The 27121-nt window shown below is 39.1% G+C and overlaps 2 protein-coding genes across 5 annotated transcripts in view; one reads left to right on the top strand and one right to left on the bottom strand.

Moving 5' to 3' along the window:
* cd99 (CD99 molecule) overlaps positions 1–6066 on the bottom strand; it is a 29276-nt gene extending 23210 nt beyond the window's left edge. For 2 of the 4 annotated variants that reach the window (XM_060860191.1, XM_060860194.1), the window contains exon 1: positions 5895–6066. In XM_060860191.1, coding sequence (XP_060716174.1) covers positions 5895–5952 — 58 coding nt within the window. In that variant the 5' untranslated portion in view covers positions 5953–6066. The remainder of the gene's footprint in view (positions 1–5894) is intronic. The other 2 variants (XM_060860192.1, XM_060860193.1) reach the window with 1 other exon arrangement.
* Positions 6067–21614: 15548 nt separating this feature from the next.
* dhrsx (dehydrogenase/reductase (SDR family) X-linked) overlaps positions 21615–27121 on the top strand; it is a 45686-nt gene continuing 40179 nt past the window's right edge. The window contains exon 1 of the mRNA XM_060860070.1: positions 21615–21751. Coding sequence (XP_060716053.1) covers positions 21628–21751 — 124 coding nt within the window. The 5' untranslated portion in view covers positions 21615–21627. The remainder of the gene's footprint in view (positions 21752–27121) is intronic.

Here is a 27121-nt window from a genome sequence, read left to right on the forward strand (position 1 = left end):
AAAGCAGGTTCTCCTGTTTTAAAGATACTCACACAGACGATCCTGGCATTTATTTCAATATGTGAAAGAAATAATCCTGTTTCTACAATCTTCACACTCTATGATAGATAAAAGGAAAAATATTGATATTTCTCTGTACGTAAAGTAAAGGAGGGACTGATATTTTCTGTTATTAATCTGCACAGATCGTGATAGACATATGACACAGTTATGGTTCTATAGGTAAAGTAAAGAAAAGTCCGCAAAATCATATATTGGTTATGATGTTGGACTATGGATCAGACCCTCACATGTTCAAATCTACTGCCAAGCTGCTACCCCTGAGCCCCTGAGCAAGGCGCTTAACCCTCGACAGCTCAGATGTATAAAATAAGATGAAATCTAGTTAAGAACCGAAACCGATGATTGACACATAACACAATTATGATTTATTTTTCTACAGCAAGACCTGTTTCATCTGTCGCAACCCTATGACAGACATGTAACATAATAATGGCATTCTTATGTCATTCCTTTGTCAATACTGAGCCCATATTTAGACAAGGGCCAGTCAGGTGTCAAAGGATTGGGCTGATCCACTTGTATAAATATGCTAAGAAGACTAACAAGTAACAATAGCCACTATAATTTTACTTACAAAAACAAACCGACTATTTGCTCAAGCATCTTGTCGTATGAATCTCACAGTAAACTCTATTTTAAAGGTCATCACATTCTTGGTAAAAACCTTGCGTGATTATATACCACCAACAAAGTTAAAACCACATCCTACTGTATGCACCGGTTGCCCTATTTAAATGAATACCTTAAACTTTTATCGTGACTGTGCCCTTTCTTTGAATAATTTTTTTTTGCTTTCCAGACTTTCTATCATCAATTTGTATTGAAATATAATGTTCCAGTTTTAAAGGTCATTAACTGTATAAAGAAAAGAAAAAAAAGGGATATATGCTGCTGTATGGAGTCTGTGCAGATTTGTACAGATTTAAAAACTTAAGCCTATACAACCGACACCAAAATATTTAAAACACGCCTACGCTTTTTCAGGACAAAAAGAATATGAGCGTCTAAAAAGTTTGTTAATATTTTTAAAGTTTATTACATTTTGTTCCTTGAAATTTTCATACCTGTACAAAAACCTTCCAAAAAAAACAGTAAGACATTAGAAATAATTTCCAAAATAAATAAAAATATTTAAAATTCGCAACACATTTTTACATAGACCTGCATTAACGTGTAGGTCTAAACACGTCTGATACTGTATGATGATACTCCACATGGTTGCAAGCATCTGAGTGAATCATGCGTGAAACCTAAAACCTACGCTCACTGTGTATCCTGTATAAACAGGTTGCCATGGTGATGTTTGCCAGTTGTTATTGTTTGTCTGTACCCCATGGTGATTAACGTTGACTCACTACTGAAACTAAAGAAAGGTTTTTAGGACAGGGTGAGGCTCCATCTGCTGAATGGCACAGAGGAAGTAGAGAAAATGTGGATTTTAACTCAACAATGCGAAGAATGAATGAAAGTCGGGTAGCATTACGTGAAGCTAGGTTTTACTGAATATTAGCTATTAGCGTTGTTTGGTTGTACTCTGTCATTGAGCCTGAACTTGGGGAAATTTCACACACTATAAGGATTTATTACATTTCACTGAACACTGAATACTCAATTACAATAGCTAATGGTTTAAGATCCACTAAGCAGACAATTGCTAAATGATAAATGGATTCCTTGCTAGGAATGTGGTAGGATTTACCACAGACAGATAACATTTCTGTCTATTTTCCTCCTGAGTAGGAAACGTCTAGTCAATTTCACTTCCACTCTTCAATATGAGGCTAACAACTGAGTGCTAACGTTTATCATTAGTGACAGCGTTCCTTCGATTGAATTGTGCTTCGCATGGAATTCACTTTGGATAAAAGCGCTTGTCAAAATAAATAAACGTAAACGTAGCCTGCGAGGTAATTCTACATCCTGGACGTTGTTGATAGTTTAAAAATGACATTTATGACACAAAAATCTAAGAGATCTTGACTTGGGCCTTCTGCAAGTAAAGTAAAAAGCATTGCAAAACCTACACAGACTGCCAAGAGATTAAAAGGAGAATTTGATTCATGGCATTTTTATAAAAATGAACAACTCATATCCTTGTGCTTGCGGTTTGGTTGCTAGTTGCAACCACAGCATTACAGGAAGTACACGGCTTTGAGTCACGCAAGGGCATTAATGTAGAATACTGCGTATCACTCATATATTTACTTTAACTTTCGATAAACTTCAATAAACTTTTATGTTTATTGATAATAATAAATAATAATAAATTGGACTGTTATTATAAAATTAGAACAGGACGTTTACAGGAACAGAAGAAAGGCTTGAAGAAATTATTCAACTCTACACACTAATAAACTTTATCAAACATTGTCAACTTTCCTTTAATATATAGGCCTAGCTTATAGGCATAAACTATCCATCCATCCATCCATCCATCTTCTACCGCTTATCCGGGACCGGGTCGCGGGGGCAGCAGTCTGAGCAGGGACACCCAGACTTCCCTCTCCCCAGACACTTCCTCCAGCTCCTCCGGGGGGATACCGAGGCGTTCCCAGGCCAGCCGAGAGACATAGTCCCTCCAGCGTGTCCTAGGTCTTCCCCGGGGCCTCCTCCCGGTTGGACATGCCCGGAACACCTCCCCAGGGAGGCGTCCAGGAGGCATCCGGAACAGATGCCCGAGCCACCTCAGCTGACTCCTCTCGATGTGGAGGAGCAGCGGCTCTACTCTGAGCTCCTCCCGAGTGACCGAGCTCCTCACCCTATCTCTAAGGGAGCGCCCAGCCACCCTGCGGAGGAAACTCATTTCGGCCGCCTGTATCCGGGATCTTGTCCTTTCGGTCATGACCCAAAGCTCATGACCATAGGTAAGGGTAGGAACGTAGATCGACTGGTAAATAGAGAGCTTCGCCTTGCGGCTCAGCTCTTTCTTCACCACAACAGACCGGTATATCGACCGCATCACTGCAGAAGATACACCGATCCGCCTGTCGATCTCCCGCTCCATCCTTCCCTCACTCGTGAACAAGACCCCAAGATACTTAATCATCAAAGGCATAAACTAGTCAATCAATATTTAGATATCGACTAGTTAAAGTAGTAAAAATAAAAAGTAGGGGAGATTATTTTTTTTTAAAAATGCAATGTGTAAATTGCAATATTTCAGACTAGAGTTAATTGCACATTGTGATTTTTTTCCCCTTTCCTTTTTAATAGAATGTGATTCACTGCAGTGATTCACTCGACTCATGAAGTGTAGGGCACTCATCTGTTTTTGCTTTAACAAAGGAAAAGATGACTAATCGACGAGTCCACTATTTTTTATTTTTTATTTTTCTTCTAACGACTTATCCAGGGCAACTTCTATTGTGTACAACTGAGCGATCGAGGTTAAGAGCCTTGCTCAGGGGTCCAGAAGTTCAAACTCATAACCTTCCAAACTTTAGTACACCACCTTAAACTCTAGGCTACAACTTCCCCCAATCACAATACAGGCTTATTTACAAGGACTGTACATGCAGTTTGTGTCCTTACAGAAAATGTTTTTCTCAAAACATAAGTCATTTAGTAAAGGTGTGTGACATAAAAATACGATATCACAATACTTGAGGTCATCTTCACACTACACAATATACATTCACAGGAACACTTGCATACCTGCAATTTTCCAACCAACATAGTATGTGGTTTGTGTATTTCAGAAATTGCTGATCTCGGATTTTGACACACAAAAGTCTGTAAAACATCTGGGATTGGATAGGAATGGCCAGGCTGCTATTTTCTAGCTGATAGGAAGTATGTTGTAACTCATTTAACTATCTTTACGACTACGATGAGCAGAAAAGCAGGAGATGAAAAATACACGATAACGTTTTTGCAAATGGAAATATCCAATTTTTATCGTAAATGCACGTCATAAAACACAAAGAAAAAAACGTAAATAAAAATTAAAATGACATTTTTAATAAAATTAGCTACTTTTTACAAATGAGTAAGAAATCAGTTATAATATAATTGTGCTGTTTCTTATTATTTCACTGTTCATATTATGATGTTATTATAACACAGTTTCCATATCAATATGACATCATCACATTAGTCCTAGTCTTTAAACTTATGACACACTTTTTTACATTTACTCAAATTAGATCGAATTACGATCACAATCGACATGCTGCCTTTTTTTTCCATGCTTTACACAGACCAGATTATAACTCAGGTGACTCACTAAAGGAAAACGCTTGAAGTTTGACAAATATGCCAGGCTTGCCTATGGGCTTCTACTCAGCACATAACTATCCATTCATCCATTCATTTTCCTGAACTGTTTTTCCTAAATAGGGTCACAGGGATCCTGGAGTCCATCCCACAGGATTCAGGAGACACCCTGGATGCAGTATAAACACAACTGCACACACTATGGAGAGCTTAAAGGTGGCAATCATCCTATAACAAATGTTTTTGGTCCGGTGGAAGAAAACGAAATACATCGAGAAAACCCATGAAGCATGAGGAACTGAGCTTCCATCGCCAGATGTGCAAGACAAACATACTAAGCCACTAAACTATATAGAATTATTAATAAACCTAACCGGTTTTAGACTTTTCTTCTTAAGGTGTGGCACATTTTGGATAAAGAACTTGTGAACAAGTTGACACTGTGTTTTAAATAAAAAGCTCATCTCACTTTACAAGCATTCTTGCTAGTTTTGGTTCTCCAAAACCACTATATACATTATTAGAAAAAAAAATGCTTTTGAAAATGATTTTAGGCTAGAGTGTAACAAGTAGCCTTAGAAGTTACACACACACACACACACACACACACACACACAATCACCAACCTTTTGGACAGACAGACACACAAACACACACAATCACCAACCTTTAGACACATGCACACATGCATTCACTCACACACACCACACTTTTAGACACACACACAATCACCAACCTTTAAGACACACACACACACACACAATCACCAACCTTTAAGACACACACACACACACACACACACACATACAATCACCAACCTTTTAGACACATGCACACATGCACTCACTCACTCACACACACATACACACCAACACCAACCTTTTACACACACACACACATACACACAATCACCAACCTTTTAGACACACACACACACACAATCACCAACCTTTTAGACACTCACACACACACACACACACACACAAAATCACCAACCTTTTAGACACTCTCACACACACAATCACCAACCTTTTAGACACTCACACACACACACACACAAAATCACCAACCTTTTAGACACACACACACACACACACACACACACAAACACCAACCTTTTACACACGCACACACACACAATCACCAACCTTTTAGACACACACACACAAACAAACACACACACACACACACACACACAATCGAAGTTACACAAGTGGATCCTGGTGGTGCATTTATGTGGTTAAAAAGTATTTACAAAGAAGAAACAAATAAACTCATCTTTGGGACAGAAAGATCATCCATGAAACATCACTCTTAAAGTCTGCAATATGAGTGCTAAGGGTGTACAAACATTTGCACTTGCATTTGCAAACGCTGTAGCTAAACCTGAACCACCCCAGTGGAGTTCACTACATGGCACAGTAAACATAAACAGACCTAATGTCATAATTCTATTTAAACTACAGTGTGCAGGTTCGAACCTGGTTAAAGGCAACCAACGTTTTAGAGTAGATACTTTTTTATAGATACTTTTTAAAGATTCGACTCTTTAGATACTTTTTAAAGTATCTACAGCAAAAAAAGATGTAGTTCAGAAGTTTGTAAATAACACCTACCCTGTGCTTTAGTTATCAGGAGAGCTCCAAAAAGTACAATCCACAGATAGTAAGTCATTTCTGTTTTCTCTGCAATTGAACACTGGACACTGTGTTCTGGATCCGTCCGAGCTGTTGGAGTCGAATCCACATGCGAAAAGAGTCAATTCTTTCTAAATGGGTGTGTCGAGTTAAAAAGAGCCGCCCTACTGGAGCAACGACTAGTGTAAACGCAGGGAAATGTGGAAAGCCATAAGAGTCAAAACCAATGAGAGGTTACAACTCATAAATCTACAACTGGGAAAAAGCCACTGTAAACATTAGACATTAGCTACTACTCTCTAAGACACTTTACTTTGTGTACTGTACTATGTGCAATATACCTAACTCAATAATGCATGCATTCAAATAACCAAGTCGTTACCCTTACTTGAAATCATGTTTTGTTTTTTTTTGTTTTTTTTTACAGTGTACTCCATTTATTCTTAATCGTCTTTTTTATTTCTAACTTAATTCGTCGTTTAGATGTCCTTGTTGCTGTCTGAGAATTGCCAACTGAATTTGGTTGTACTGTAGCCTATACAACGACAATAAAGTACCTTACCTTATTAATATCAAATCAATATGGCTGCTCACTCTGTAAACAGTGTAAAGTTTTTTTTTTCTCTAAATTTAAGTTTATAATATTTATATTTATGAAATATTTCCTTTAGATTCCTAATATACAGACACAATACTTGTTTAAATCTATAACACTGTGCATATTAATCACTGTTTTGTGAAGGCAATCATCAACATTAAAGTTATCACTAATGTTAGCCAGCTAGCTTGTTGCTAACAGTGATTTCAGTCGTAAATGTTTCAGGCATCGTTGAAGCTCATTAGTTGAATATCACCAAAAGTACATTTTAATTATAAATATATAATTATGGATATGGATTATAATAAATATATAATCAGGGATATATAGAAGTCCATTCACACTTCACTGTACATTTTTTTTTTTTTTGCAAAAACCCGACGTTCATGCCTTTATGGCAGAAAGGCTGCTGACACAGAAATCCAATATAGGACATCAAATCATTTTTTCAATTTATAATTTAAATACTTTGACACAAATAATAGGTTTATCAGAGGCAAGGATTAAAACATCAAAATAGGTAACAACTGAAGCAGCTAATCCAGGAAAGAGTGTTTGTATATTCAGCACACGTAATAGCATGTAGGCTAATATTAATGGGTTTGTTCATAACACGGTCAGCACATTTTTTTAAGTAAAATATTTGTTTGTGTGTGTGTGTATGTGTGTGTGTGTATGTGTGTGTGTACTGATTAAGTGTGTTATTGCATTAGCATTAGACTGTATTAAAAACGTGATTGAATTTATTTGTTTTTGTATTTGTTCTCGGCGATAGTCATATTGCTGATACTAAATCTGTGTGGGAAATGGAGCTTGGGATCTGAAAAAAAAAACATCTACAATCTGAAATGGTCCTGTGGCCAAATCTTAAATAATGTGTTGACAAATAAAGATTTGAACTCAGGCGTTTTTGGAGCGTATGGCTGTCCGTAGCAGAACGCCCTAAGGCTTGTTTGGGTGTGCCGTGTAAAAGTTTTTTGTTTAGATTAATAAGATCTGTCCTCCATTTCATGATTAAATACAAGGTATATTAAGGCGTATATATATATATATATATATATATATATATATATATATATAGTATGATCAAACTTCATGTTATAAGCAGGCGTTCGTAGTGAATCGAGTCCTTTGGGATTCATCTAAACAACTCCTTCACTGGCTCCTTAGATATGTGTGTTTTACTCATTTCATGTGCATTTGTCAATGTTTTATTATTTTGCTGATCCAAATAGACAACAAACATCTGGTGCAAATTCAAAATAGAATTTCATTTTGTTAGTGTTAGTTTATGTTACGATTGTATGCTTGGAATTGAAGATAGAAATAATGTAGAACTGAGTGTAGAAATCATGTAGAAATTAGTGTAGAAATAGTGTAGAAATCATGTCATGTTACTGAGAAACCAAAAAGAACCTGTAGTAGAAAAAGTTTCAGTTACAAAGCACTGACAGTGGAGAATCCTTCAATATAAGGAAGGTTAAATAAACGCCTCCTTACATTTTCTTTATTACTTAATACCCATTTTTAAATCTGTGTATTATTAGTAGTCGTTCTAGTCGTAGCGTTAAATTAGACCAGGGTGTCCAATCTTTTTTTACAAAGGGTCAGTGTGAGTGCATGTTTTTAGTCCAATCACGCAAAACCAAGTCATATCTTAACCCTGTTCAATCAGTTGAGCTTGGTTTCAGTTAGAAATGACCCACACCAAATACACCCTCTACCAATTTACATCCATGTCTACAGCACCGTCATATCAAACTGTTTATATGCTGTTTTGTACACTGTTTTTGCTCTTTGCACATGCTGTCTCACATTTCAGTTGATTGCTGTTTTGCACAATACTTTACAATGCCTCGTGTAACTGCAGCTATAATACTGTGTTCATTCCTGTATTTCTGCACACATGATATTGATTGAACATACAGTATTTACACTGGTCTGTGCTGTTTTTGTGTATTGTCTTTTGTGTATTGTCTTGTATTGTTTGTTTGCACTGTCTTTTGTCCTGCACTTTCTGTTGCACAGATGGTCTTTATGTATTTAGGACTAACTTACTTAAGTCCTTATAGCTCTGTCTTTGTTCTATGTAGCACCATGATCCTGGAAAAACTTTGTCTCACTGTGTACTGCATCAGCTATATATGGTTGAAATGACAATAAAAGCTTCTTGACTCTTGAGTTGACTCGGGTGAAAACCTGCCCCCATACTGTACCTTCCCTTTCGGGATAAGAGCTTTGCACCCCTGGATTACACATGGATCACTGGCCAAATACAGTACGTTCCTTGTGAAGGAGTTTTAAATGTACGTAAGAAATCTTTTCATGTCCAGAAGTGTTCAGTATTAAGATGTTCAGGTTATTTTTGACCGCTAAATCATTAAACAGGCCACTGACTAATCACAAGATAGGAACGTTCACACGGTTTTAACTCTTTTTCCTTTGCTTACTCATGTGTGAAACACTTTTTTTCCTCATATGCAGGTATTTTTAGTTTTAAGTTACTTCACTGAAAGGATTTTAGGCATGTTTGAGTTCGACTTTTGCTCTGTTTTAAGCTTTGTTTCTTTTGACGTAAACGACTTGAATTCGACAAGACGACTTTTTCACACTTATTCAGTATAATGTCGATCATCTGCAGGCTAAACATTTTGCGTTCAGTTGCTATTTAATACATTTGGTGATATTAAACAAGACTAAAAATAGAGCAAAATCATGAGGAGTTCTTAAATAAATTAAACATTAAAATGATTGGCAATGATTAGGTGTAATACGAGTCTTCAGAATGTTCTGCTACAGGGAAATAATCACACATTCTCAGGGTTAGTCAGTAGTTAAGTCAGTAGTTAAGTCAGTAGTTAAGCCACATCGCATCACAACATTGCTGATTATTTTCCTATTAGATGTCCATAAGCATTTTGACAGGTTGTGTTTTTGTTGTGACCCATCAGTTACCACTGTAAATCTTATTAATCTAATTTTTTTTTTTTTTTTTTTTTTTGTATTTTAGAATTTTTTCTTTCTAAATGAGACATCATTAAGGAAAGTAACAGAACCCTACACATTAATTTGACTGAATTCCGAGAGTCAACTGGTGTGTTGTTCTCACCTGAGATCGAGTATTTCCTGCGGAAGCTGATGGAGGCCGTGAGTGGGAACTGGAACGAGGGCCATTTTGAGGACTATAAGGCCCAGCTAAGTTTGAAGCAGAATTGTCTGAGCGCGTGGGAGTTGATCGAGCTGGTGGGTATGGGCACCTTCACCAAGGGCATCACCACCAGCATGGGCATCTCCGAAGTCTTCCAGGAGCTCATTCTGGATGTCCTCAAACAGGTGCGAAATGGTTTGAAAGTGTGTGAAACAAAAGATAGCGCACCTTTTAACTAACATTAAAGTATACAACACATAACCATCTGAATTTTTCAATTCAATTCAATTCAAGTTTATTTGTTTAGCGCTTTTTACAATTGACATCGTCTCAAAGCAGCTTTACAGAACATAAACACAGAAAAAAAGGTTACTATAAAGAATAATATAAAGATTAATAGAATACAAAATTCAAGATTAATATTAGATAGATTTAATTCACAATGTGTTTGTATTTATCCTCTATGAGCAAGTCTGAGGTGACTCAGGTGACTGTGGTGAGGAAAACCTTACCCTTAGACGGTAAAGGAAGAAACCTTGACAGGAACCAGACTCAAAGCGGAACCTCATCCTCATATGGGTGACACTGGAGGGTGTGATTATAAATATACAGTCTGACAAATGTTGTATTGATGTAAAAGATCACATGGAGTTCACATATTTTTAGTATAGCAGAGTCTAACTGTAACTGTAGCTGAATATACTTTTTATTACCATGTTTTTGATTTCTCAATTCTGATTGGTCAAAATCGTTACTTTATTACTATAATGATTACCTTATCGTTGCTATGGAAACATATGATGGACAGAAACGTGCATGGTGGGCATGCTGAATAATCCAAATCTAATAATACGTTATGTTATTAACTTTTAAACTATTTAAAAAAGAGAGTTGTGGATTGGCAGCACGTGGTTAGCACGTTAGTGGTTAGCACGTTTGCCTCACACCTCCAGGGTCAGGGTTCGATTCCCGCCTCCACCTTGTGTGTGTGGAGTTTGCATGTTCTCCCCGTGCCTCAGGGGTTTCCTCCGGGTACTCCAGTTTCCTCCCCCGGTCCAAAGGTAGGTTGATCGGCATCGCTGGAAAATTGTCTGTAGTGTGTGATTGCGTGAGTGAATGAGAGTGTGTGTGCCCTGCGATGGGTTGGCACTTCGTCCAGGGTGTATCCTGCCTTGATGCCCAATGACGCCCGTGACCCGAGGTAGTTTGGATAAGCGGTAGAAAATGAATGAATGAGTGTTACAATGTTCTTTATAACATTGTGTCTGTACTTCCACATGTTAATACCTGATCACATGACAAATATATTTGTATTTTGTGTGTGTGTGTGTGTGTGTGTGTGTGTGTCACAGAAGTGTTTAAATACACAACTACAACACAGTGTAGTTGTGTCTTTAAACACCTTAAAACAGCTTTAAACTCAAACAAAACCAAAATGCTAAACCTTTTGTAATTTAGTGGCTTTTACTTTTGTGACATCAGCAGCTGTTTTTGGTTAATACAGTTAATCGGTGGGAATTTTGTCACACTGATTCGGCATGTTATTACATTCCTGACATAATACTGATGATTAAAACTTACCACAGACTTCAATATATTATAGTTAGAAATCTGCTTATTTTTCTGTTAGTTTGAATATCACTGTCTCCAGACTCAGCTATATTACAACAGAGCGCCCTTTCATACAATCAACTTCTCCACCATTATCTTTATCTCTGCTTTTCATTCTGTCCCAGGTATCACGTTCTAGATTATGTGACCTACGCCGTCTCACTCTGGTTTACAGAACCTAGAAATCCGTCTTATGTAGCTTCATTTATCACTCAGATCGTGCTGCAGTAATGGGCAGTTTTACACTGAATCAGTGACACTAAATAAATGTAATGCATATGATTGGAAAAAGAAGCGTACATACAAAGTTTGGACACAGCAGTGAGAGCTGTACTTCTGTTCCTAATACAGGGAAGCTGTTTTTGTAAACGCTTAACTGGACAACTGTATAGTTGGAATGATCCAGTCTCAGTATTTCAACAGAAGTGTTCAGATTCAGTGTTTTGGCCTGATTCCTGATTCGGATCATAATTAGGTATGAATCTGGTAATAGTAGTAGTATGTAATATTAAGAGTGTTAATTTAGAGACCTGGGTCTGATTTTAACACATTAGCACCACTGTACTGTGTGTAATTACACAAAGACCTGTTGATTACTCCGGATTCTTCTGACCCCTAGTGTTTGGGTAAAGCAAACACACAGAACAGAACTGAGCCAGATCCAGAAATTTGTGTTGAGCATCACCTCTCTCTCTCTCTCTCTCACACTCTCTCTCTCTGTCTCTCTCTGCCCCCCCTTTCTCCCTCTCTCTGTCTCTCACTCCCCCTCTCTGTCTGTCTGTCTGTCTCTCTCTCTCTCTCACTCTCACTCTCTCTGCCCCCCCTTCTCCCTCTCTCACTCACTCTCTCACTTTCCCTCTCTCTCTGTCTGTCTGTCTCTCTCTCTGTGTCTCTTTCTAGTTGCCCCCTCTCTCTCTCTCTCTCTCTCTCTCTCTATCTCTCTGTGACCTTGCATGGGTGCAATCTCCTCAATCACTTAATCATCTACAAGCCAATACAGCAATCCATGGACTGTCCGTTGGCGAGGATCTAAAGAACATTTCTACAACATTGTGCGCTGAGAACTGAAGAGTTGATTAAAGAAAGTTCTTAGAGGAAAAAAAAAAAAGATCTTTCGCTGGGTCTGACTTCGGATATTTGGACAGTTCTATTTCCTCAACATCAAAACGCACGTGTTTTGTTTTGTTTTTGTTGACCGGAATGAGCTTCATGAGCCTATAGGTCACCTCGAGCCTTGACGACGCGCAAGAGCGCGGACGAATTTCTGGGTTTTTTTTTTTCCTCTCGCTTTTCTTTCCTGACGCGCGCGCGTTGCCTGTTTCTCTGCAGTACGAGCAGATCACAACGCGTCTCGGCGCGTGCCCATGCGGACGCCGCGGATTGGCTCCGAGCGTCTCGGCGGCGGCGGCGGCGGTTCGCGTGCGTCCGGTTCTCGTGAACGGCTCGCGTCCGCGCCGCTGACATGCAGTCCTTAATCTCACCGGTGACCAAAGCTATCTTGGTTGCCTTGTTCATCTTCGCCATCTTGCTTATCCTCTACGTGATCCTGTGGTACATATGTCGTGACGTGGACTGCGACCACGGCATCTGATCTGATTTTTCTGGAGGACGCGAGCCTCCGTGGGAACGGGGATGACCCCGCCGTGGTGAGTGCACCGTTCACATTCTGCCACCAACACCTGAGTGCATGCCAAATCTGAACATCTCAGAACCAAAAACCCCAGATTTAATCATATTTCATATATTTTATTGTGTACGCATGTGTGCGCTTTAATGATCATTTAATGCACGGTACGTCCTTTTGAGCTCGCGCAACATTTTTCCCACATGTTGCTGCAAGCCAGGCAAAACAACAGGGTCAGGGACATTTGCTCCACTGCAACAAAATATTCCCCCAAATCTATATTCTAGAGACATGCATTAATTTTTTTTAAGCTGCATGATGAGAAGCAGTGCGCGCGCTTTTGATGCAGCTTCATCATAAAGTTGTGTTCACTACGAGCTTCTTGTTCTGTGCCAAGTGTGCGTTCCTACAGGTGACAAGAGGTCGATGCTGGTAAAAGTGGACCGCAAACCTATAGGACATCCATCGCTTTTGCGCACAGCAAAATACAAAAACAATAAATTATCCCAGGATTTGAAAGCTCGTGCACCTTTCCCACTTCTTATTAATATGCTAAGGTTCATGCAAGCGCACTAAATATTGGCATTGGCATTGGCATGGTGCATACGCATGGCACAATTCTATACTATGTAGTATTTTATTCTGTACAGAAAGAAAAAGAAATCTCCGCACCATCAGATAAACCGGGTTTGTTTTTCCCTCCTCACATTGATTTGTTTCTCCTTCACGCTGGAGAAAACGTTGAACGCTGTGACTCACCGAATTTTAATCCTCGCGCTATGAACGTGAGCAGAATCGCAAACGCGCTTTCGCACGCGCTTCATGTAGGCTACGTCTGCGCGTGAGTTAGCGGACAAACCCGTGCGACCTGGCGCGTGAGCCTGGAACGGGCATCAGTGCATCACTACGCACGCCACATTACAACGCAGCACAACACAACACAGCACACCAGAGCGCAGCACAGCGCGCAAATACAAGCGGGATTGCGCATAGATTTTGCGCCGTGAAGGACGAATAGAGGGCACGCAAAAAGGGATTGCGCCCCTTTCTGCGCCATTCTGCTCGTTTTGCTTGACAACTGTGCAAAATGAACTGGTGCACTAGTGAGTTTGGTGTTTAAAAAAAGCAAGTGAATCAGCAGTTGTTATAGTTTTGGGGGGTTTTTTTCCCGTGTACCCTGGAGTTGTGTTCCTTCTGTTTGTGCTATTGGAAATGCGTTCTGACAGGAAGCCTTTAGATGCAAACAAACTCTGAGGGGGAGAGATGCGACAGCTGTTGTGCCATAAAGCATTGACAAAGTGTGCGTGTGTGTGTGTGTGTATGCGAGATGTCTGGCGGGCATGCGGTTCTTAGAAACACGGCTCGTGAGTCATGACCAAGGTCAGCCTTGAAAACCACACACTCACGTCCGATTGAAACAAGGTTTTTGGAAAGGCGAGGTATGTTACGGAAGACCAACGAAGCGCACAAATATTTACAGCACTGCGTATATTCACAAAGATAGAGATTTATCGCCTGGGCAAAGGGCTACCCTTGCTCTTCATCTAAACAATAATATAAAATGTGCATCATTTCAGCTTGACAATCATAACCCCTGTAAATGATTCATCTCCCAACTTCTGAGCAGCATCTCGCAGGTGTATTTCGGCATCCATTGTGACAGCTTTAAGCATTCTGACCTCCCTGTCACGGCAAGACCTGAGAGCAATCTCCGTAGGAAAATCCCTGTTTGCAGAATTCCGTTCATACACGAGGGGATCTGAGGTTGCTTCGGCTTTGTGCACAGTGTGGGAATTTGATTTGTCTCCTTGGGGCTTTCTCTCTACAGTTTAACGGCTCTTCATTACGCACTCAGTGAAATAAAGTGGGATATCTAAGCCACAACCAGAGGCGGTGAATCCTTTAGCAAAGACTTGCACTAAGAACTAAGGCATTTCTTCATTTTTTTTGTTCATTTGGTTACACGAATATCAGCTGCTATCAGATAACGAACTGAACTGTATGCAGAACATAATAATCTGGCAAGCCTTAGTACTGGTTTTATTATACATTGTGTTCATCAGTAGTTCAGTTTAACATCAGATTTCATATAATCTACAATCCTGAACAATTTAGAACTCTTAAAGGTGCTTTGGTTGTCACTTTTTTTAGAACCGCACAACAGAGTGTTTCTCTTGAACCCTTTTAGGAGGCTGATGACCTTTACAAAACCCTTTATTTTATGAGTGTACCAATTAACACTCTGGAAGGTATTTGGAATTAAGAAGAAAATAATTACAGTAATTTGAACTCTTTAGAAATGAAGGTTTTTCATGGGTTCATCAATTGGTTAATTAAATGTTGTTAGTTTAATGAAATCCTGTTCTTCAAAGAATTGACACCATTGCAAACTATGTATGAACATGCCACTGTAAGACACGCTGAGAGGATTGTCTGTGATTTTTCCCATGTTTTGAATATGGAGTATGAGTTGTTGCCTTCTGGCAGGAGGTTCAGAGTTCCTCGCTGCAGATTAAATAGATTTAAAAACTCTTTTATCCCAGTGTCGGTGAAGTTGTTAAATAGGGGAAGGACATAGTTGCTATTTTATGTATTCAATATCCTGTGAATTGTATCTGTCTAATGTATGTTCTGTATGATTGCAGCATGGGTGATGGCCCAAGACAAATTTCCCTACTGGGGACAATAAAAGTTTACCTTACCTTACCTTACCTTACCTTACCTTCTTAGAACCCTTTGTAAGAGTAAAACAGAGAAACAATCCAAGAACCCTGTCATGATTTGTAGAGTCTTTTGGAACCTATAAACTACCTCCAGATTCTCAAACTCCACAAAAGTACTAGATCTTCATTTATTGAATTTGAAGCCACTATGTTCCCAATACAGGTGGGCACGGTGGCTTAGTGGTTAGCACGTTCGCCTCACACCTCCAGGGTCGGGGTTCGATTCCCGCTTCTGTGGAGTTTGCATGTTCTCCCTGTGCATCGGGGGTTTCCTCTGGGTACTCCGGTTTCCTCCCCCGGTCCAAAGACATGCATGGTAGGTTGATTGGCATCTCTGGAAAATTGTCCGTTGTGTGTGATTGCGTGAGTGAATGAGAGTGTGTGTGTGCCCTGCGATGGGTTGGCACTCTGTCCAGGGTGTATCCTGCCTTGATGCCCAATGACGCCTGAGATAGGCACAGGTCCACCAAGCTGCCACTGTTGGGCCCCTGAGCAAGGCCCTTAACGCTCAGTTGTACAAAAATGAGATAATTTAAGTCACTCTGGATAAAGGTGTCTGCCAAATGCTGTAAATGTACACGTAACCCCAGCTTTGCTCCCAAACTGACATATGTCAAAATAAAGACAGTAGGCATTTTGGAGATAAATAAAGAGAATTATAAAAAAGATTTCCAGAGAGCAGGATGGTCTGAGGCTGAGATGTGCATAAGAATTAGGATCCAGTGGAACCTGCAAAAAAAGGTCAGATAGAAACACTTGGTACATAAAAAATACCACAATTATTAACACATTCATTCATCCTTAAAAAAGGATGAATCCGATCCTGGGGTGGTTTAAATGACTAATTTCTTTCTATTTTGGGAACATAGCCATATAATTTAACGTGAAATTAGTGCAAAACAAAACTAACTGAGTGAACAGGTTCGGTCAGAATTCCTTTGGGAGATGGAGTGGGTGTTAAAAATCAGTCCACTTGCCTGAAGGTTGTTATTTCCATTATTTCACATTGCTATTAGGGTGAAGGACAATGTATATACGTGGTGCACGAACAAATAGCTTTTTATTTTCATCTAAGTCTTCTCGAGTGGTAGAGCGGGAAAACAATATGGCACTGCATGCAAAGGCAAGGTCGAAGATGTAGAGGGAAGTAAGTGATAGAAAATGGCAGCTCGCAAATCTGCCTGATCTTTTGCTGGAGGAATTGAAATTAAGGTTTGTGTCGCTTCTTCTTTTTTTTTTTTTTAAGAGAAAACAGAGTATGAGATCTTTTCATTAAATTACAAGGTGGGTGAAGAGAAGGTACGAAGGTCCTTTTCTTTTTTCCTTGTCTTTATGGTCTCTGTGTGTTCATATATCTCTCACCAGCTTCCCTTTAACAGCCTTTTTTCTTCTTTATGCATGACAGGGTTGATGACTTTTTTTCTAATTTGTCTGTATAAAATGATACCATCATGGCCCATCAGATATCACTCTGTCACTGAGAGATTCAATACAAATTCATATTGATGCCACAGTCATCGATGGCCATGAGTCCAGAGAGTGTAATTGGCTCTGCTTTCTAGGTGGGAACGGATGGCATTACACTCATCCCTGTCAATCAGAGTGACATCACCCAGTCACATGAAAACCTCATCTTATCTAATTTGGACTTTGAAATATTTTAAGAGTCTTAAGAGCATCATTCCCTCTTTATGAAGGCATGGAATTAGTCTTTTCTTCATATCGTCAGCTGAAGGAAAAGCACCATTGCCGCCTTCATCATGCCAGAGATAATTACTTAATCAGCATTTTATTGATTTCCTTACAAGACATGATCACAGCAGGTGGCTCTTGGAAAATGGGACGTCTGGAGAACAAGCTTGACAAATGTCTAGCTAATACAAATTAGGAAAGCATGCTGAAATTTCTTATTTTCCTATGTTGGAACATGGAATGGGCTGAAAGTGTTTAACCTGGAATCGTATCCAAAATTGTGAGGTGGAGCTCAATGCTAATTATCAAAATAAAACAGGCTCTCTGAAGGTGGGCCAACCAAAAACACCAGACCGGTCGGAGAATGCCCGATCTTGTCTGAGCTCGGACGATTCAGGGCTGGTTAGTACTTGGAGTGGAGATTGCAATAGATATACCAGGTGCTGGAAGTTTGAGCAGTGGTAGCTCAACTGTTAAATATACATTTACATTGACAGCATTTAGCAGACACTCTTATCCAGAGTGACTTACATTTTTTATTTCAGTTTATACACCTGAGCAATTGAGGGTTAAGGGCCTTGCTCAGGGGCCCTGCAGTGGCAACTTGGTGGACCTGGGATTCAAACCAATGACCTTCCAATCAGTAGTCAAACGCCTTAACCACTGAGCTACCACATTCCCACTTGTTTACTACTTAGAAGGTTCAAGAACAAAGGTACAAGCCCCAATCTCTACCAAGCTGGCCATTGAACAAGATGTTTGACCCAATCTGCTCCAGACTTGAAGTATCGTGCCAAAAACCCAAAGATGAGGGTGTGGCTTGAATGTACAGAAGTAAACAGTGGGGAAAGTTCAGAGGTTTTGAATGCACCCAAATGGGTTTTGCAGAGTGCCAACATGCCTGACTTATCTAGTCATCATTCTTATAGCCATTGTCATCAATTCTCATTTAGAAACCCACACTTTCAGGTTGGACCTTTCTAAATCCAGACAAGAGTGCCAAAAAACATGTGCCAAAACCCTCGTGATTCTTGCCTAAACGAATCCAAGCTATTAATCCAAGCCTGCACACTGATATGTGGAAAAAGAATTTCACTGTAAAATAGGACAAAATCAGTCTTTATGTAGTCCATTGATTCCCAGAGCCTACAGAAATGTACAACAGTAGCATTTTGACGTAACATACGACTAAGCACGGTGACCCATACTCAGAATTTGTTCTCTGTGTTTAACCCATCCAAAGTGCACACACACAGCAGGAACAGTGGGCAGCCATTTACGCTGTGGTGCCCGGGAAGCAGTTGGGGGGGTTCGGTGCCTTGCTCAAGGGCACCTCAGTCGTGGTATTGCCGGCCCGAGACTCGAACTCACAACCTTAGGGTTAGGAGACAGACTCTCTAACCATTAGGCCACGACTTCCCCCTTTTGAATGATTTTGTCAAAGTTTTATGTTGATTATTTTCCAATTCCAACAGCCAATTGTTTTATTCCTCTCTTTATTCCTACCTTATGGCACTGCATTAGAAACATCTCTGGCTGTTATAAAGCACTGAAACCTTAAAGAGTCCTTCCATGAATACAAAATAAACCATAGTTTATTGAAAATGTCACACTATCTACAACTACACATGGTTTCTTTTTTTTTATGTGATTTAATGTGAACTGTCTGCGATACAAACCCTGTGTTAGTTGTGACTCTAAAAGCAAATAACATTAAAGCGTGCATTTAAAACCTTTTGACCTTTTCGAAACCTTTTGACCAATCAGAATCAAGAATTCAGCAGCGCCGTGGTATGAAATATAAACAAGTTCCTTATATCCATATTGTTTCCTTGTATGTAGCTTCCTGTGTATGTGTTTTTGTGTCTTTGATGGGAAATGAGTTGTTGGTCGTTTTTTTTTTTTTAGAAATCTACTTTTCCAAGTGCTGTAATAATTTCATTGCTTACAATAACACAGTTAGGGGACTTTTTGTAGGAAAACAGAAATTTGTCCTCCCCCATCTCATTACCCATTCTGGCTGTTGGTCTGTCTGATTGCTTTGTGAATTGAATTTGTTAGAGAAACCATTCTGGTTGATTTACTTTAGTGATCCCTTAGAGGATTTATTTTTCCTTCAAATAGGTTAATGTGGAAGTAGAGCATGGTACAGCCTTGCGTTTAGATAAGGCCATCCTTAAAAATATACTTGTTTGCTTTAAGTCCGACCGACTTGCCGGTTGTAAATTTGCGTTAAGACCGACCAATTTTTTTTTTTTACTCTTCAAAAAACTAAAACAAAAGCAATAAAATAATATTAATTATATTTTAGTAAGTATTGTAAATATATAAATTTCTTAGGCCTACATACAAACGAAGGCTACGTTCTTTCTTTTAAATTAAAACCCGTGACGTCATCTACATTTACACTATTGGTTAACGGATGTCACACTATGGCCTGTGCGTTCGCTTCGTCTCATACTCTCATTCGCTGTCAGAGTCAACGGTTCGCGCTTGGTAATGATAGCTGCGGCTGCAGTAAACAGAATGTTCGCGGTCACCGTTCAAACAAATTTGTTTGTGGTCTATATAGCCTGCGTCAAGGTTTGCAATGATGCGCCCGAAGGCACGGGTTGAAGACCCAGTCAGTGACGTCACGATATGCTAATTTGTTTAAATTCATACCTACGTAATCACCATCACCAAAATTGTACTTTTTTTTTTTACATTGAAACTTGAAAAAAAAATATAAACCTACTTACCGACCTACCGACTGTTACTGCAAACCAAAATATTTTTAAGGATGGCCTAAGAGCAGTAGGGTTATGGCAGTCATGTAACCTGAACTCACAATTGCATATAGGTTCAAGCCCATTGAGTTTAGCAAGCAGGATGCTAAGAATGGAGGCTTAATAGCAGAGATGGGGGACTCGAGTCAGACTTGAGACTTGCTTGACAAATATTAAAAAAAAATTCGACTTGACATTCATGACTTGAGACTTGACTCGGACTTGAATTAAATGACTCAGAGATGGGGGACTCGACTCGAGTCAGACTTAAGTCGCAAATTTGAGACTTGAGACTTGCTTGACAAATATTAAAAAAGACTCTACTTGAATTTGACTTGACATTCATGACTTGAGACTTACTTGTGACTTGCACATATGTGACTTACTCCCACCTCTGCTTAATAGACCAGTGCTTTGTCTACTAGTCACATAAATGGGTCCATTACCAAAGCAGCACTCGTACACTTTATGGCCCAATATATGTGGACCCCTGACTATTACATCTTGTTGAGCTCGTTGGACATCCCTTTCCAAAACCAGGAATTACATACTACAGTGTTTTTGTCCGTGGAAATGGCATAGCAATGTGCTTTGTACATGATTTTATGCCCACATAGGCTTGGATTATTCTGTATTGTTTAATTGTAAATAAAAATTTAATAACGTAAGAAACAGCCATGACCAGGCTGTAGCGAGGATCCTCTCACACACCTACACTACGTTACAAATAAAGATTCTTAAATGGTTCTTGGTCAGAATTGATGTCTCTATAAAGAACCTTTTTTTTTTTAGGAAACTTCAATGTTTCCATTACACAATAGGTTCTTTGTTGTGGGAAAAAAGGTTTTTTTTAGACTATAAAAATATTCTATATGGCATTAAGGAAAAAAGAAGCCTCTTTTAACATACGTTAACTGAAAGGTTGTTTTGAGAACCAAAAATGGTTCTTCTACGACGTCAGTGTGCAAAACCCTGTTTTTTTGGTTCTCGGTACCTTTATTTTCTAAGAGCGTAAAGATGATTTATTTGACGTTGTTACCATAATGTCACCAATAATACACACAATATACCAACGATATCCCAGAATTCACTGCTGTTATAAAAATCTAAAGATATTACTTCAGTTAAACAAACTTGAAAATATAATCATATTATATTATATTATATTATATTATATTATATTATATTATATTATGGTATTAAATGTTTCTCCTCAAGTCAATACAGGTTTGTGTTTATAGTTCAAAATGATTCATTTGTACATGTTTGCAGGAAAAAAACACTTTTTATCTATCTATCTATCTATCTATCTATCTATCTATCTATCTATCTATCTATCTATCTATCTATCTATTCACATTCAAAGCGCCTTCGTTATACAGCATACCAAATACGTTTATACTCCCTAAATAAGTGCGCTTATTAAGTAAAGTATAGCAGGGTTAAAGCACCCTACATAGTGCACTGTGTCTCTAAAGCGGAATCATTTAGGATGCGGCCGTTTTCAGGTCGGACTGTAAACAATGAGACACTCTCCAGCCAAAGCGCATGGTGTCACAGAGCGCAATGTGGCGGCTGCTCGCCTTCATCCTGCTGCCGGTAATCAGGCTTTATTTCATCGGTGTCAAAGTGCTCATCTACCAGCTACTTCACAGATCCTTCACTTTACCAGGTTAGAGGGGCTTAAAACCGTCCACGGAGGTTTATTTTTATTATTATTATTATTGTTATTATTATTACTGTTGTTGTTATTATTATTGTTGTTATTATTATTATTATCATCATCATCATCATTATTGTTGTTGTTGTTGTTGTTTTCATCCCGTTGCTTTACTTCATAAAGAGCAGAAAGTTCAGAAGAAGAATGATCACGTGGTTGTTTCTTTTTTGTTTGTTTTGTTTGTTTTGTTTAGTCTGTGAACTTGCTTGCCTTATCTCATATATCTCACAATGTTTCCTACAAAGTGAAAAGCCACGACACACAAGGAATGAATGACAGAATCTATCGTTTTAAGAAAAAAAAAAAAAGAATTTTATTTATTCGTAGGTGTGTATCGTTGATTATGAGCCATAATTATAGTGCACTTTTATGATAAGTGTTAGAAACCGTAAGTGCTTCAGGCTTATCAGTACCCGTCCGCGTAGGGAGTGAGAAACTTTTTGGACTTTGAACTTCTGAACTTTTGGACTTCGAAAAAATCTGAAATCCTGTCTGTGAAACGTTCAGCATGATATAATCATTAGTACAGTGTTAGTCTGCGACTTTTCAGGGTTTTCCGGTTTCTTTCCATCTTCCAAGAAACATTGGATTGAATTGGATGTTCTTGATTGCCTTTATGTGTGTGTGTGTGTGTGTGTGTGTGTGTGTGTGTGTGTGTGTGTGTGTGATGTATGATTGACCTGGTGTCCCATCCAGGGTTTACTCCTGGAATAGACTCTGGATCCAGCACGAACCTGACCAGGATAAAGCGCTTAGTGAAGATGAATAAATGATGCCTGACATCCTAAATAAGACCAAGCTGAGCTTTCGGTGATGGTGGTGGCCTGAAGATTTATGTCCTGTGCTTATGCGTAATATTATGGTTATCATCAGCAATATAGTATATACAGTAAAACACTGAAAAAAGTAAGACACAGAAGAAGAATCAGTGGAGTATTTTATTCCCGTTTTCAAAGACATCATACATTTTTTCCAACATGTCCAAATTTCTTCTTTGTTTATGGATATTTTGGATATTTCCACAACTAAACTGCTCTTTAAAGCTATTGTTTCTTGTTTCTCTTTAAAGCTCTGTTGGGAATGAAGGTCAGACAATGTGAAATCATTTTTCTGCAGTATTTGGGGTAAAAGGAAAAAGCGCCTACTGTGTCGTAGCCATTATTGCGTGAACAACCTCTGACCCAAATGCTGAAGAAATATGCAGTTAAGCTGACTAAGTCTCTGAAAGAACAAACGTCTTTTGGTCACATTTTGTACTTTTTTCTTTCGTCATCCAGGACATATGATGCAGGCCGAAGCTAAAGAAACTGATCTCGGATAAGCGTTAGGTGGCATGCGGGGATTAGCCGTGCTGCACAATAGACTCTTATTCACACGCATTAGTCAGAGGAGAAAAGCAGAACTAGCTGGTTATGGCGATCCATTAGCACAGGAAGCTACAGTATCTGACAAAAGTGAATACACCCCTCACATTTTTGTAAATATTTAATTATATCTTTTCATGTGACAACACTGAAGAAATGACACTGTGATACAATGTAAAGTAGTGAACAGTGTACATCATGTATAACAGTGTAAATTTGCTGTCCCCTTCATATAAAAAAAATGCAGGCCGAAGCTGAAGAAACTGGTCTCGGATAAGCGTTAGGTGGCATGCGGCTATTTTTTAATAGCTTTAAAAAAAAAAATACACTTACTAATTTATGTTATATAGCAAAGTGTCATTTCTTCAGTCTTATCAAATGAAAAGATCTAATAAAATATTTACAAAAAAGTGAGTTGTGTACTCACTTCTGTCAGATACTGTAGATGTGACTCCATCCTTTAATAATTTGATCTCTGCAGACCTACCTTTGATATGGTGTGAGATATCCAATTATCACTGAACAACAGAGCGTTCTTTTACTCGAGTTTAGACTTGCCTTACTCATGAAATGTTGTCCCTGAGCACTGCGGACACGCTCTAATTTGTGTTGCATAGATGTCTGGCTCGGGGGTGACAAACCGACGCATGAGCGCTGAACCGTGTTTATACCACAACCGTGGTGTTTATTCGCGAATCAGATCGGTCAGAAAGTGTCGACGGATTCTTTAGCACAGAAGTCGAGTAAAACAAATCACAGGTTGTATGTTAATGCACTCGTTAATACTCTACTGTAATAAACAGATCAAAAACGATTTTTTTTTTGCAAATAATAAAACATTTAAGTAAAACAATTCATTGTTTAGAGTTTTTATGCTAGGACGTAATCATTTAGTAAAATATATAGTTAAGGAGTCTCCAGTGTCACACGTACAGCGACTCACAACCGCATTGATTTTGTGAGAGCTGACGGCTTCCCGTGACGAGATGTTAGCGTGTCCAGTGTCAAGACAAAGTCGAGGAAAGTTGAACATTCCTCGTGATGGACAGCATGCGATCCATGGGAAAGCGCACACACTGCTTCTACATCATCTCGTCTCTTGTGACATGATGCGGATACAGAATACACTGCTGAATTTTATACACAAACTCAAGATCTAACCTGCAGAATGGTTCAATTTATCGACAAGAAAACTTTTTTCCAAATGCTAGTCGATCCACCCACTAATCAGAATTATTACCATGGCAACCAGTAGTAGGAAAGGAACACCCACTAACAATTTTATGGTACAGCGAGTAGAGACTTGCAGCAATAAAATGTAAGTTATTACTGTATATCACAGGAAAGGATAGAGGAGTTTATGCTTTTGGGTTTTTCCTTAACATGAAAAACTCTCTTTGTATTCTGTCGTTTTCATGAGAGAGAATGAAAAAAGCGACAAAGTTGAAGTAATGACATTGAGGTTTCTTGCTGTTATAACGTAAGTGTGACTTTGCACGTGGATGATCTACAACAGTGGTCCCCAACCTTTTTATCACCGCGGACCGGTCAACGTTTGATAATTTTACCGCGGCCCGCTGAGGGTGGGACGTTGATTGTTTATATTTTAGATTATTTTGTTTTAATAATTTTAATTTAATTGTATTTAAACATGAGGGGGAACGGTGGCGTAGTGGTTAGCACGTTTGCCTCACACCTCCAGGGTTGGGGGTTCGATTCCCGCCTCCGCCTTGTGTGTGTGGAGTTTGCATGTTCTCCCCGTGCCTCGGGGGTTTCCTCCGGGTACTCCGGTTTCCTCCCCGGTCCAAAGACATGCATGGTAGGTTGATTGGCATCTCTGGAAAATTGTCCGTAGTGTGTGATTGCGTGAGTGAATGAGAGTGTGTGTGTGTGCCCTGTGATGGGTTGGCACTCCGTCCAGGGTGTATCCTGTCTTGATGCCCGATAACACCTGAGATAGGCACAGGCTCCCTGTGACCCGAGGTAGTTCGGATAAGCGGTAGAAAATGAGTGAGTGAGTGTATTTAAACATGTCTTCAATATAAAATACAGTTACACCAAAAAATGAATATAAAGTGATTTTAACATTTTAACTCACTAGAACGCTAAATCCATGAGAACCCTGAGCTTGTTTCGTTGTAACGAGACGGTTCCATCTGGGGGTAATAGGAGACGATGACACCCGAAGTGTGTTGCTTATGTCCAGTTTATTCCGTTGTTTTGTTTTGGTTGCTGTCACTGCAGAAAACCCTGCTTCACACAGATAGGATGTTTCCTGAGGAAACCTTCTAACGACGTCTGTTTCGTACTCATTTTTGCTAATTTGTGGGTTAAATTTGAGCAAACACAATATACACATACACCAAGCACTGTTAAACATGAGAAAGTACCAGTGAACAGAGAGAAGAGCGATACACACCTTCTCTCCACCAAAGCTACAACGCCACTGCCGCTTGCAGCCGCTCAGCTCCAGACGTCACCTTAAACCGCCCCGATATCACGATATTTTTGCGAAATACACCACAGTAAATAAAATGGAAATAATTTAATGTTCCTTGGGCGGCCCGGTACCATTTAATCCACGGACCGGTACCGGTCCGCGGACCGGGGGTTGGGGACCACTGATCTACAACATTAAATGTGACTGTACTCGGTTAGAAAATACTGGTGATCAATAAACAAAATTTGTCTATTAGTGTCGGCAAATTGCTGAGGTATAATAGGAATAAAACACTTCAGGACTTCAGTAATCAATAATCACTTTGGCATTCATAACTCCTGATAACAGGACGTCCCTCAGGGTCTTCTTCATCACTTAGAGCTCAGCTTCGTTTAGAATTTGTAGTTTTATTTGTATTGTTTCTCCACACATTCATTATTAATGAGCTCGGTACACAAGACTGTTCCACTTCATTCTGTGCTTAAGTTTCACACTATCAAAATAAATCTATCTCTCTGCGTAAATCTAGGATAAGTGAAAACCGTGTGGAATCAAATGAAATATCGATTCATTATATTAGGATGATTAGCGTGTGATGATGAATAAAATGCCGTATAAAGCTTAGAAACATTAAAAGCGTCTTAGGATCTGTATTCGATTTGATCCACGCTGTAAAATATCATTCCACAAATGAATCAAATTAATCCTGGTTACCGATCCAGCTAAAGAAACTGAAAACCTGTCATATTTTATGGATTTTTCTGATGATATTTTGGTTTTGATGATGTTATTTAACCCTTTTTACAAATACACTGCAGTTTCATTCTCCCGCTGGAAGGGAAATTGACTCATGGGGCCTTTTCAATCAGTGTAAACCAATGAATGACTGTCTGGCTGTGAGTCTGATCTAAAATGAGTCAGGACTCTGTTGTCTTTCTGTGTGAGACGTGTGTTTTTCCCTCTGTTGATAATCTTACACTGAATTTTAGTGGTTGATGATAAACACCTTCAAATTTGAGATGTTTATGAACAAGAACTTGGAGCGTCTCAGAGAGCAGAAATGGGTTTGATATCAACATCAACATTTACTTTGAAGATACAAATCTTTTATTTATTTATTTATTTTTTATGAATGTATGAGTGTCTACTTTTATATGAGCTTTATATTAACACTGTGGAGTGAAATATGACAAAGACAATCCATACTGAACAGGGTTATAACTAAACAGGCACACCATTTTGTGAATATTTAAAATGAAAGTTCCAAAACTTGCTATTCAGTTTTGGAATAAAGCATTAAAATTTTACTCAGAATCTCAGTGTCACAAACTTTATTCCTCGACTGTACATCCTGGCTTCAGCTACTGTTTCCAGCTTGACCCTAAAATCTCATTGAGACGGCGCCTACTGCATGATTCTTTTTGAATGATGCAATGTTAGACACAAACACACACACACTTTTTAGTTCCTTTTGCAGGAGTCCCAGTGAGATGGACACTGTGTCCTTCACCAGGAAGC

This window comes from Tachysurus vachellii, chromosome 24 (genome assembly GCF_030014155.1).
Source record: "Tachysurus vachellii isolate PV-2020 chromosome 24, HZAU_Pvac_v1, whole genome shotgun sequence".
Taxonomy (NCBI): Eukaryota; Metazoa; Chordata; class Actinopteri; order Siluriformes; family Bagridae; genus Tachysurus; species Tachysurus vachellii.